The 13,405-nt window shown below is 51.3% G+C and overlaps 1 protein-coding gene across 1 annotated transcript; it reads left to right on the top strand.

Annotated features, from left to right (window-relative positions):
- Positions 1–2,422: 2,422 nt before the first annotated feature.
- On the top strand, positions 2,423–11,853 carry ADCK2 (aarF domain containing kinase 2). Its single transcript, XM_010221864.2, has 8 exons — positions 2,423–3,283; positions 3,970–4,116; positions 6,039–6,167; positions 6,781–6,876; positions 8,382–8,633; positions 9,971–10,099; positions 10,775–10,828; positions 11,679–11,853. Exons 1-8 carry the CDS (start codon positions 2,423–2,425, stop codon positions 11,817–11,819), a joined length of 1,809 nt encoding a protein of 602 aa, XP_010220166.2. The 3' UTR covers positions 11,820–11,853.
- The last annotated feature ends 1,552 nt before the right edge of the window (positions 11,854–13,405 follow it).

Here is a 13,405-nt window from a genome sequence, read left to right as displayed (position 1 = left end):
CAAGCAGACTCGTTCCTTCCCTTTGGCAGGACGCGGCAGGGACTCGCTCTCCAGCGGTTCAGAAATGGAGCCAGCAGAGCTTTGCTGGACTTCGCTGCCACAGCACAGAGAACAGCACTTCAGTGCCCAGCCACCCCAGCCGCTGCCCTCCCTGCTGTGGCACCGCGGGAAGCCCAGGGAAATCCCTCTGCTCCTGTCCCTCCTCAGCCTCCCAGCCAAGCAACCAAGAGATGACTCTGCTAAGAGCAGTGGCCTGCTCAAACGACAGGAGCAAACGTGCCAGGAGACACCTCTGCATCCAAGAAGCTGGCTGACCTGCCCAGCGATCCCATGGTGTCTCCTGTCCAGCACCGCGGCCAGGCTCCTCGGAGACTCCTCGAGCTAGGAGAAACTCTATGCGCGCCCACGGGCACTTTGTGCGGATTGTCCCCTCAAGACCACAGCTGTAAATCCTTTCCCGCCCCCTCCCCAGCTGCTCTTGGCTCAGGGACAAATCCATGGGACCCCAGGTGTCCCAGCGGGAAGGAAAACTGCTGTTTCTTTTCTAAGGACAGGTGAATACTCCTGCTGACCCAGGCAGGAGTCAAACCCAGATGCCGCTCTGCTCCGCTACAGTCCATGCCCAGATGTTTCCTGCTGCCGGAGGCAAAGCAGTCTGTCCAGGGAGGAAAGTGGGAAACACAGAGCTAAAAGACACCGAGGGGACCTGGGCTTTGCCGAGGCCAACACGGACCCCAGCGGGACCTGGATGTCCCCTGGGGCACGAGGCCGGGCTGGGAGCCCACTGCCCTCCTGGGGGGTGTAACACGCTGGCGCCTCCCCCGCGGTGCCCTCGAGTTCTGGCCCTCCCGCCAAACGCGATTTTAGCGAGAGAAAAAGTAAAAAGGACAAATTCTAGCAGAAAAGGAATTAAAGGAGGGGGGCGGTTTCCGAGCAGGGAGGTCCCGGCGGGCTCGGGGTCCCGGCGCAGCGCAGCTAACGGCAGAAACGCCCCGGCGGCTGCTCCCCCGGCACGGCGGCGCCCGGGACCGCGGCCCCCCTTCCCTTCGTCCCTCCGCGCCCCCGGCCCCGCTCCCTACCTTCCCCGGCGGCGGCGGCGAGCGCGGGGCGGCGCGGCCCGGCATGGCGGCGGTGCGCTGCGCGGCTGGGGCTCCCGGCCCGGCCCGCCGCTGCCCCCGCCGCGCCCCAGCGCGGCCGCCACGGCGGGAAGCGGCCGCCGAGCGGGCGAGGCAGCGACGGAGGGAGGGAGGGAGGCAGGGAGGGAGGGAAGGAGGCAGCGCGGGCCGCTCCGTCCCGCCCCGTCCCGTCCCTTCCCGCCCCGCCGCAGGGCCGGCCCCGCCGCCATGGCCGCCCCGCAGGGCCGGGCCCAGCCCCCGGCGGATGCCCCGAAGTGTCACCTGCCAAAAGCCCGCGTCCTCCTCGGCGCCCACGCGCCAGTGGCGAGGGCACGAGCCTCGGGCAAAGGCACAAACGCTCCCGCCACTCGCTCGGGGGATCCGGGGCCTCGAGCGCTTTGTCACAGTACCTGACCCCACGCTCCGAACCTGCCCACCCTCGGGCAGGGCCCACGCGCTGAGAAATTCACCGTTTCAAGGATGTCCCCTCCTCACGGGACTTGCCCTGTCTCCTCTGGGTATGTTATTCTCTCTGCATGTTATTCTATCTGTAAGGGACAAAAAGTCGGAAAGTTGAAGAGAGTTGAAGTGCACGAGACACCTTTTCTCGCTATGAATGCACGTATCACAGGGGCCCAGAAAGCTCGTGGCCATCCCGAGGAAAATGGGAAACTCTTGTGTAAACACCTAAAAACACCTCAAGGTTAGTAATTCACCACCTGACCCAGGAATAAGCCAGAAACCCAAAGCAATCACCATGAGCCTCCAGCAAGCCTGGCAGTATGTTCCTAGGACACCAATGCCCAACACCTTGCGTGCACCTGAAGGCTAGATACACCAAGGGCATAGTGCACAAGCTTACTTCTTTAGCAGAACAGTTTCACCCCTGGCTCCTGCAATCCCAGAACCTGCTTTCAATTAAATACTTTCCACAGCAATGCTCCCCCTGCTCAGGCTCCGAAGCCAAGGCTCCTCGTGCTTTCATTAAGATCCAACACAATGCGCAGGCAGAGCCAGCGCGAGAATTACTACAATAAGGAAGCTGTAAATAAATATCCGGAGAGAAACATAAACCATCTTCCCCTGCGGGCAGAAACGCCCTTTGACTGCAAAGAGGGCCAAAGCCTTTACGGAGAAGGAGAGCCCCGACGGCTCCGTTCTGAGCTGCACCGCCCTTGTGAGCTGCACTGGGAGCAGAGCGGGTGCGTCGGGCTCCTCTCGTCGCCCTCCGGCCGCGGGCAGGGACAAGCGCCTTTAACGGGCCGGGCCTCGGGGCGGAGCGCCGCGGCCTCCGCGCCCGGCCCGTGATGGCGGCGGGCGGCGCCGCGCGGCGGCTGCTGCTGCTGCTGGTGGCGCGGGCGCCGCGGGCCGGGGCCGGGGCCGGTGCCGGGGCGGGCGCGGGGCGGGCGGCGGTGCCGCGGGCCGCGCGCTGGGCCGCCGCCGCCCTGGCCGTGCCCCTGGCGCCCGCGCAGCGCCGCCCGGAGCGGCCGCTGCTCGTGGTGGCGGCGCGGGGGCGGCGGCGCGGGCTGCGCGCGGCCGCGCGGCTGGGGCTGCGCGCGGCCGCGCTGCTGCTGCGCTTCGCGCCGCCGCTGCTGCTCTACGCGCTGAGCCGCGTGTGGCCGCGCCTGGGCGCGCTCTGGCCGCGGCTGCTGCGCGCGGCCGCCGAGGCGGCGGGGCCCGCGTGCGTGAAGCTGGGCCAGTGGGCCAGCACGCGCAGGGACCTCTTCTCCGAGGCGCTGTGCGCCGAGCTCGCCAAGCTGCGCGCCGCCGTGCGCCCGCACCCGTGGTGCCACACCGAGCGGCTGCTCGCCGAGGCCTTCGGCGAGGGCTGGAGCGCCCTGCTCCACTTCCCCAGCCACGAGCCCGTGGGCTCGGGCTGCGTCGCGCAGGTGTACAGAGCCTACGCCGACCTCACTGCCCTTGCCGGCGTCCGTGCCGAGGGGCTCGCCCGGCGCTCGCCGCTCGCAGCCGCTTTTGAGGTGTGGCGGGTCGCCGGTTTTGGAGGCCTCTTCAGGTGGCTGGGGAAGAGGAGGCGTGAGGAGATGCTGGAGGAGAAGAGCGGGCAGGAGCTGAGTCTGAAAGGCCGGTACCCAGCGGAGCAGATGGACCAACTGCACCGGAGTGCAAACCTTCCTTGTGCCAGACATCTGACGCCTGTAGCTGTTAAAGTAAGTCCTGTGTCTCGCTGGTAGACGTGAAAGCGGAGCACGCTGGGCAGGGCTGGTCGTCTTTTAGTTCCCGTGAGGATGAGTAGAGCAGCAGGGGCCCAGAGCAGCAGAGGGAAGTGGTGCTTGTCCCCACTCAGCATCTCCTATCCACCCTTGGTTCCAGCCAGCACCAATCTTGATGTGCGGCGGCACCAGCTCTTGCCGATCTGGAGCTCTGTTAGACTTCATGCTGCCTGTAGCACATGCGCACCAGAGTAGTGTTTGCCAAGTGATAGGAAAAGGCCAAGTGACAGGAAAAGAATGAAGCCTCTCACCATAAAATGAAGCACCTCCTGTCTCCTTGTGTGCAGAACCTGGATCAGAGAAGCCTTTAGCCCAGCAAGCCTTGCACAAGGTATTCCAAATGCTAATCAATACTACGTGGCAGGGAGAGGGATGCAGAGCAAAAGCAATGGGAATGGGTGAGTTCACAGGCTATAGCATGGAGCTATTCTGCTTCTGTTTGTTCACAACTTAACCCATAGAAAAATGTAAATTCTTCCCAGAACTAACCAGTTAAGCCTTTTCAATTTCTGGCTTTGTAGGCCAACTTCTCACTATTTGGAATGTATTATTTTTGCTGATTGAAATGGCCTCTTGTCTTTACAGTATTTCGGCAATTGATCTGGTTGTACTTTCTTGCCCAGGTTCTGCACCCTGGGCTAGTCCACCAAGTCCAGATGGATCTGTTCCTCATGAAGATAGGGAGTCACATCCTTGGACTTCTCCCTGGGTTCAAGTGGCTCAGTTTGACTGAGATTGTGGAAGAGTTTGAGAAGCTTATGATTCAGCAGGTATGTGCAATACCACGATCTTTACCCACTGTAACACAACTGCTCCTTCTCCTAGCTACTGACTGGAGGGTTAAACGAAGACTGGTCTGTTCTTTAATCACATGTATTCTTCTAATCGGTCCCAAGAATATTACTGTAGGAAATATCATATGCTCACATAGTAAAAAGGCAAGGTTAAACAATGTTTGCTAAAACTTTAAGTTTTCTATGTGGTTAGCATAGAAGGCAGGATTGTAAAATGAAGGTGACTGATGATGAGAGATGAGCAAGTTGTGAATGATACAGAGCTGGTCAGAGTGGCCAGCACACCAGAGGGCTGTGCTGCCATTCAGAGGGACCTGGACAGGTTGGAGAGTTGGGCAGAAGGGAACCTCATGAGGTTCAACAAGGACAAGTGCAGGGTCCCGCACCTGGGGAGGAATAACCCCAGGCACCAGGACAGATTAGGGATTGACCTGCTGGAAAGCAGCTCCCCGGAGGGGGATCTGGGAGTCCTAGTTGACAACAAGTTAACCATGACCCAGCAATGTGCCCTCATGGCCAAGAAGGCCAGTGGGATCCTGGCCTGCATCAGGAGGAGCGTTGCCAGCAGGTCGAGGGAGGGGATCCTGCCCCTCTGCTCAGCTCTGGTGAGGCCGCAGCTGGAGTATTGGGTGCAGTTCTGGGCTCCCCGGTACAGGAGGGACGTGGAGCTTCTAGAAGGTCCAGCGTAGGGCCGTGAAGATGATTAAGGGACTGGAGCATCTATTGTATGAGGAAAGACTAAGCGAGCTGGGCCTGTTTAGCCTAGAGAAGATAAGATTGAGAGGGGATCTGATCAATGTGTACAAATACCTGAGGGGAGAATGTAAAGAGGATGGGGCCAAACTCTTCTCGCTGGTGGCCAGTGACAGAAGAAGGGCTAATGGGTACCAATTGAAACACAGGCAGTTCCATCTTCATATGTGGAAAAGCAACTTTACTGTGAGTGTGAGAGAGCCCTGGAACAGGCTGCCCAGAGAGGTTGTGGAGTTTCCTTCTGTGGAAATCTTCAAAACCTGCCTGGGTGTGACATGTGCCCTGTGCTCTAGGTGTTCCTGCTGGAGCAGGGAGGTTGGACTAGATCTCTAAAGGTCCTTTCCACCCTCAACCATTCTGTGATTCTGTAAGTTGTTGATGCTATTTGAGTGTGCCTTAATGTTCCTAGTTCCAGTTTAGCTGGCAGAAATTTTGCTGGAGATTCCGAAGACTCAGCATCAGGAGAGCACCTGACAGGCCTGTTGTCCTTTCTTTTCATTTTCCTTTGAAAGAACGAGAAATATTCCTGGGAAGTGAGTTAAGGTCAGCTTCTCTGAAATATTCCTGGGAAGTGAGTTAAGGTCAGCTTCTCTCCCATGTCCTTAAGCAGCAGCATGGGCAGGAGAGGATAAAGCAGAAGGTAAAGAAATGTCTCCTGGGCAGGAGAGAGGCCTGTGTGTCAGTGCACGGAATCACTGAGGAGAACAGGGCCAAGGCTCTGTACAGTGGATTATTTTGTATGGGTCACATTAAATTTATTCCTGCTACAGCTGCCTGCTTACAAAATGAGGCTAGAGCTGCAATTCTTCCTGCCTGTGTTTTGCTATTCAACAGCAAGCTTTCGCTCAGGTTCCATCTTATCCTATCAAAAATATTGCAGTCATTGTCTTTTATTTTTTGAGACACCATGCCAATGGTGAGTAACGTGTATTTCTAGGGTGCTGGCTTGTGGGTTTTCATTACCAGCCTCTTCTCTTTCATGAGGGATACTTTAAGTGTGTAAGAAGAAGCCCTTTGTATTTTGTTTTCATTATGATTCTCTGAGTTTCACTGGTGTGAGGTGTTGCACCTTGCAGCCATGACCTCATGCAGGATTTTCAATCTCCAGTTGCATCTAATTGTCAACCCTGCTTTTTCTTCTTGAGATTGACTTGCGCTATGAAGCCAGGAATCTGGAACGCTTCCGACAAAATTTCCTGGATGTTGATTTTGTGAAGTTCCCAACTCCTCTACACCCCCTGGTTACAGCAGATGTTCTAGTGGAAACATTTGAGGTGAGAACATTTGGTCTGAGAATGATTGGTAGTGAGAAGGCCCTTAGGAGAATACGCTAATGCTCCTTCTTTGAGACGGAGATATCAGAAGCGGGAAGATGCTGCCTTTCTCTTATTTACTTAAGGAGATTGATGTCCTTCCTGTAGGGTCTCTTCTACTCTTTGCTCATAAGCAGTACATCCCAAAAGAGTGGTGGGAGGTACAGCTTCAGAGGGAAGTAAACTTGGCCTGAAGCCAAAGCAAGCTGGCAAGGTGTCCAGCCCCCATGCGCTTCCCTGTGCTTTCTGCTCCAGCACCATGCTCTGGCTCTCCTCTCTGACGGTTCAAAGCAGCAGCTCGCAACGTGACCCTGCCTGTTGCTTGCCCTGATTCCCTCGTGGATGTTTAAGTCAGTCCAAAGTTGTTCTCTCAGCCTTAGTTTTCGTGTATGCGATCTCGGTGAGGGTATTTCTCTCCCAGGCTGTTTCAAACTCTTTCCAAAGAACAAATCCTTTTCTTCTCCCATGTTCCATATTGCAGGAGGTACAGGCACCACAGAGCACATCCTTTAGAGTATATTATTGCCTTCCCGCCACTCTTTGCAGATTTGACTCCAGTCTGTCTTTATTTCAGGAGAGTGAGCCTATCTCCCAGTACCTGCACACAGAGATTGCCCCACAGCTGAAGCAGAGACTTGCAAAGATGGGCATGGACATGCTGCTAAAGATGGTAGGTGCTGTCAGCTGGGGCACCTGCTCGTACGCAGTAGGGACCTCAGGTGCAGTTGGATCCGGGCGTTGCTTAGGAAAACCCGCAATCCATTTAAATGAGCATTTGAGTATTTATTGTGCAAGAGCAATACGGTGCATTGTAATTGGCAAGTATCAGGCTCTCTGCAGAGACTATGGACACAAGCCACAGGGAAAGCAGCTAGCCTAGTTTGTTCACTTTCTACCCCTCCTCCAAAGATATCATTTTCAAGGAGGTAAAGAACTTATACATAGATATATAACTGCAGTGGTTATATGTATGGGTATTTATGCACAATCAAAAAACACAAACCAAATTCTAGCAGTAGAAAGGAATTGGCAGTAGAACATTAAGGCAGTATATTTTTTTCTTGTTTGTTTGTTTTCTTAATTTTTAAGCTTCTTTCTTAATGACTTTGTGCAGTTCTAGTCCCTCCCTTCCATCTCAAAGACTCTAATAGAATTAGGAAAGGTTCAGAGGAAGACTGAGAGGATGACTTCTGGAGTGGAGTGACTTCCATACAGGAATGATTGAAATAAATTGGGATTGTTAAGTCTGGAAAGCAGAGAAGCGAGGGCAGCTTGTGGCAGATGCACACATTCATGGGTATACGACAGTGAAGGTGTTTTCTAAGACCAAAAGGAGGGCACAAACCACTCTATCAGAAGGCACTGTCTTTTCCAGACAGTACCCAAAGATCATCCCCTCACCTTTCCTTTCCTTTCCTTTCCTTTCCTTTCCTTTCCTTTCCTTTCCTTTCCTTTCCTTTCCTTTCCTTTCCTTTCCTTTCCTTTCCTTTCCTTTCCTTTCCTTTCCTTTCCTTTCCTTTCCTTTCCTTTCCTTTCCTTTCCTTTCCTTTCCGCTTTAATTCACATGGCTATTGGCAAATTTGTAAGAGAAGGAAATCCATTAAATGTTAAGATAAGGCTGATTGGAGCAGGAAGTCCTGCAGTCCGAGGTTGCCAGTATCCCATAGTTCTTGCGCTGCTGTTAATCCTTTCTGTTGCTGGGCAGTATTGGAGGCAGAGGACTGCTACATACATCTGTCTCCTCTTTCAGCTTACTCTCCTCACTAGTTTATTTTGTACTTATAATGTGGGTTGATGTGCTGGGGTAAACAACCCCTTAGTCATTCACTAAATCCCATACCAATGAATGGCAAAGGACTTGTTCTTTCTGCAATTCTCTTTGCCAAGGCCCATAGTGTCCGTGTAGTCCAGGGTTGATTGCTGAGGAGCAATCAGATTTGCTGAAACTGCTTGCTGCCTCACTGGTGCTCTACAAATGCACACGATTGCTTCATGCAGCTCTGCTGACTCCCCCCAGCTTGTCCCCATCAGCCCGTTTGCTGCTATATTGTATGGGGGGATGCATGGTAGCACTGAGGGGAATGGACCAGGAATGAGCCTGCACGATTTGCCCAGGAGTCTGGTGTGGGCAGGCGTGGCTGGAACGAGCTGCTCTGAGACTTGCCCTTTCTGCAGGTCTTCGTTGACAACTTTGTTCATGCCGACCTGCACCCCGGGAACATCCTGGTGCAAGGCCCGGCCCACAGCAGCGCTGGCGGCGGGGAGCAGCTGGCGCTTGTGGACCTGTGCGACACGCTGGTGCTGGAGGTGCGGCCACCCCGCGCACGCCTCTGCCTGGTGCTACTGGACGCGGGCATCGTGGCGGAGCTGCAGGCTGCCGACATGCGCAACTTCCGCGCCGTGTTCACTGCTGTGGTCCAGGGCCAGGTGAGGGCCTCTCCGAGTCTTGGGGAGCTGAGGCTGGTCAAGGGAGGTGCCTGGAGAGTCTGATGGTCAAAGTGTAGCTTCCCGTCTTTCCCCTTCCAGTCCTTCCTTGCTGTCAGCTAGCTTGAAAGCTACACCAGACACACGTAAGATCCTCAACTAAAGCAAAGTGGCTTGTGAGCGTGACAGAGCTTGAGGGGAAACAGTGGCTGCCACTCCTGGCTTGGAGCACTTTCGGTGCGAGTTAGGGCTGCTTGGGAGCCACTTGCATTTTGGAGAGTAGACAGATTTTGCTAGAGCAGAGAGGAGAACAGATGAAAATCTTGATCTTCAAACACATTCTCTGCTGCAGCTCACAGCCACCCTCCCTTCTGCTCATCTCAGCATTTGTGAAGAAAAGCCAGGAAGGCAGGAGTCTGTCCCATGTCAGACTTCCCTGTACAAAGGGAATTTCTTCCTTCTTGTTCCCTCTTTTAATGTGCTGTCTTATGAGCTAGAGAATCCGATGCTCAAGTCTTTAGCTCATTCTGAGAAAAAGTATCAGTGCTCTTATTGGCATATTGCTATTTCCCAGCTGCAAGTTGGAGGGCTCACCAGTACATAGGAGGAATACTTAATCTCTGTCTATTTGATCTGCTGAAATGTTCCCACAAGTCATGCTAATGTCCATGTGTTCAGGGTGTGCTGTGCTGCCAGACTGACTTCAGCTCCTGAGCAGCCACTTAATTGCAAGCCCTTCATGGCTTAGGCTGGCTATAATTCATGTTCTACAGGTGGAAAAACTTCTATGCCAAGTCTTACTGCCAAACTCGGTCCCTGGCCCTGTGTGTCACTGTCATACAGCTTTACTAAGAAGACACATAAAAGCCCCACTTGTAAGTGAAGCTTGCAGATGACTCCCCTTCTTCTTTTCCCATCCAAGCATATGCTGGCTCACAAAATCAGTTCACTCTTCACCCTTTGAAAATAGAGGGTTGGACCTATTCCTTAGATGAGGTTAATAGATGTCCTTTTTTACACCATTATTTGCTCAGGTGTTAATCCTATGTTTTGGTTTTTCCCCTTGAAATTTCTCCTCACTGCTGACCAATGACTTTTTGTTGCATTCTCTTCTACAAGAGGAAAAAAAAAAAGAGAGAGAGAGATATTAGCTAAGCCTTTTGGACCAGTTCTGCTCTTTCTGTACCTGCTTCTGTTAACCCCTTGGGTTTCCATTAATCCAAAAACTACTGCAAAAGGAGAGTGCAGCCCTGGGAGCTCCTTCCAGGAACGGCTCCCTGCAGGCCAGCTGGTACCTGCGATCTAAATCTGCTAATTCCCCCTTTCACCTTGTTCCGCAGGGGGAGCGAGTGGCAGAGCTGATCCTTCACCATGCCCGAGCCAACCAGTGCCGGGATGTGGAGCGATTCAAGGCGGAGATGGCGGAGCTCGTGGCCAGGGCGCGAGGGAGCTCCGTGGCCCTGGGAAAGGTAGGTGCCTGAGCGGCGGCCGCCCCTCGCTGGCCCCTGGAGCTTTGTGCTACAGTGGCCCTGGTGGAAGGGCCAGCTCTGATCCTCTCAGCACTGCCCAATACTTAGTTTTTAGTATCTCAAATGGAGGAAAAGTTATTCTTAAAATCTTCTCTTGTTTCCTCCCAATTATAAAAAGTGTTTTTTTTCTTCAATTATTATATTTTTGATCTACAATCTGCCAGTCCCCTGAGAGGCAGGTGTTGGTAAACCTGACATTAGAGCTTGCAGCCCGTGAGTTAAGGCCCGTGCGTGCCAGAGGATGCAGTGTGGTGGTCCTGAGCAAACAGGTATGGGGCCACGTGAGGTCGTATGTTCTCTGCCTTCGTGGGCTGCTGAGTAAGCAAGCAGGGCAATGGACAGATGCTGGTTCACAGCTGAGCTCCTTATCCTGAGGGGATCTTATCCCCTTATCCATGAGGGACCATCTTATCTTGGCTGTTAACAGCCCTGTAATCTTACCTCACGACCAAGAAAATATCCTAACACTCAATTTTAATTCTTATCCTTTCTTTCATACATGTGGCTTAGTCCTGCTGACCTCAGTGTTTCTTTTGATTTTGGTTTGGTTTTTGTTTGTTTTTCTATTTTTCCCCCACTCTCTAATTAGCAGAATTAACTTCTTTTGTATTCCAGCTTCAAGTGGCAAATCTCCTCTCCAATGTCTTTAAGTTACTGATGACCCATAAGGTGAGGAACAGGCAGTGTCTGCCTTCAACAGCTGGAATCTCATTTGGGGAGGGAGCTCTGTGGGGATGGTGACAGGTGACAAGGGTGTGACTGGCTTCTGAAACGAGCTGCTAGCAGAGGGAGTGCAAGAATGTATCCACTTGTTTTAGCAGTGCAGTTTCTCAGGGCCTAATGCATGTCCTACCAAGACCAATTTCCATTTTCCTGGGTTTTGACCTCAATACCACATTTAATTGTTGGTGTTACACACTCTTGCACTTGTTATTTCCTGTCTCTTTTATAGTCCCCTAGAAGCAGAAAGTGAAATCTTGTGTATGTATGCAGGCTTCTTGGCTGAACTTGTTTCTTTCTTAATATGTGGTTATGTAACAGCATTAGGCCCTTTTACTGGGTTGCTATAGACCTCAACAGTGAGGTCTTCCCAGAGAAGAGTTTCCATTTTATATTCACTAGTATTGATAGCTAGTGAATATTGATTGATATTATTGATAGGGGATAAGCTTCCAAGCTTGCAAACAAGCTTGCAAATCAACAGGGCTGTGAAGCCTCGACCAGAAGAGATGATGTCTGGTTAGGGCAGCTGTAGGACTGGCCAGCGTGCCAAGGGTCTCCTTAAACATTCCTTAGAGCGTTTGGTTGTCAAAATTAATTAGACTGGCATGCAGTAACATCAGGTGCAATTTAGGCTGCTGTGAAGCACGTCCTGCTGCCAGCTCCGTGACTCCGTAACGCCCTTGTATGCCCTGAAACAGCTTTAGTGCAGGGGTGGGAGCTGGGGACTCATTTGTTCACACGCAAGTCGGGGCAAGTCTTTGGTCCATGGTGTCCATTCAGTCTCTTGTGGTTCTAGGTGAAGCTCGAGAGCAACTTTGCTTCCATCATCTTTGCCATCATGGTCTTGGAAGGGCTTGGTCGTTCACTGGACCCTGAATTGGACATCCTGCAGGCTGCTAAACCACTACTCATCAAAACTGCAGCTTCTGGCCTTTAACAGACTCTTGTGGTTGCTGCTCTTTCACTGTGCAGGGTTACCTTTGCTCTCTGGGAGCTGATGGAGAAAGGCTGAAGGTGAGAACAGTCCCATGCTTCTCAATGCCACACAGTGGATATTCCACACTGCTGTTGCTTTCAGTCACATCCAAACAGCAAACATGGAGCAATCAGAGAATTGCACACAGGACGGTGGAGGTTGGAAGGGACCTTTTAAAGAACATCTAATTCAACCCCCTTGCTCAACCTACATCAGGTTTCCCAGGACCCTATCCACATGACTTTGGAGTATCTGCAAAGCATCCCTGGGCAACCTGTTCCAGGTTTGACCACCCTCTCAGCAAAAAACTTCTTCATTATTTTCAGACAGAACTTCCTGTATTTCAGTTTGTGCCTGTTACCTCTTGTGACCTCTGAAAAGCCTGTCCCAGTCCTTTTTATACCATCCTTTTAGATACTTAAATCCGTTGATAAGATCCCCCCTTTCCATCACCTTTTCCCCAGTCAGAGCAATCCTAGCTCTCTCAGCCTCTACTCCTATGAGAAAAGCCTATTTCAGAAGGCAAGGACGTTTTGCAGAGAGGGAAGAGTTCGGCCTCTCTTATGATTGCACAATTATAAGAGATAATATACTGTTTTTTTTTTAACTGATAGTATCAGATACTTTAGGTGCACAAGATCACTGCAGCCTGGTGAAGAAAGCAGGTTTGCTTGTCTACAAGTCTTTAAAAAGATATTCAGCTAGCAAGTCTGTTTTTGCAAAACAATCAGGTTACGTATTTTAAATAAATCTACTGACTGATCTGTGACTACTCTGCACGAAGTGGTATTTTGATACCACCCTAAACAAGTGATGAAGATATTCAGACTATGAAATGTAAGCAGGCTGAAGAAGCCAGTGTACCTTTTTTCTACTTTTATTGTAGAAGTGTCCTAACATCCCTCAAAGTCGTCTGTTCTAAGTCATTTTGGATGATAAAAACAGACCAGGCAATTTTATTTTTAGACTTCCATACTCTAGCACAATATTACAGGAGTTTGGATTACAAACAGATACAAAAAAAAAAGCCAAAAAATGTTTTAAGAGAAAAGCTACTTCCATAATAAAAACACATTTGAGAAGTATTTCTACTGTACTGGCCTTAGTTTTTTGTTGAAGCTTAAAGGGAAAAAAAGTATTTTCCTCATCTCCTTGGTCTTGTCTATCATTCCAGAAAATCTGAAGCCAGCTTACATCCTCATACTAACATATAAATGCTTGGTTTTTTTTTTCTTTTTTTTTTTTTTTTGGTCATTGTTCTTGAAATGCAAGAAGTCTGTGCATTTTCACTGAGGGATGGGAAATTTATGAATGTTGTCAAAACAAAACAGTTAAATCTCAAAAATGATCTATATCGTTTGTGCCTCTCGCAGTCATCTAATGGTATTCTTAAATTCAGTTTTATAACCTATGTTAGTGATAAGAAACAGTCTGTGAATGATGGAAAATATTTTAATACTGAATACATTTTTCATTAAGTTTCAGTGGCACACGTGCTCTGTAGTAATATGTTTTCAGGTGGTCAAGCAAAGAAGATAAACTACTTA

This window comes from Tinamus guttatus, unplaced genomic scaffold (genome assembly GCF_059628265.1).
Source record: "Tinamus guttatus ecotype Peru unplaced genomic scaffold, ASM5962826v1 Tinamus_guttatus_pri_ptg000125l, whole genome shotgun sequence".
Lineage (NCBI taxonomy): Eukaryota > Metazoa > Chordata > Aves > Tinamiformes > Tinamidae > Tinamus > Tinamus guttatus.
The sequence above is the reverse complement of the archived record's forward strand: the minus strand, read 5'-3'. Positions and strand labels throughout refer to the sequence as shown.

What these genes read in the sequence shown, in the direction of transcription:
- ADCK2 (XM_010221864.2), top strand. Translation starts at nt 2,423, where the DNA reads ATGGCGGCGGGCGGCGCCGCGCGGCGGCTGCTGCTGCTGCTGGTGGCG. An exon ending in AGAAGCTTATGATTCAGCAG is followed by an intron (nt 4,117 to 6,038) that starts GTATGTGCAATA and finishes TTTCTTCTTGAG; the next exon opens with ATTGACTTGCGCTATGAAGC. An exon ending in GCTCCGTGGCCCTGGGAAAG is followed by an intron (nt 10,100 to 10,774) that starts GTAGGTGCCTGA and finishes TTTGTATTCCAG; the next exon opens with CTTCAAGTGGCAAATCTCCT.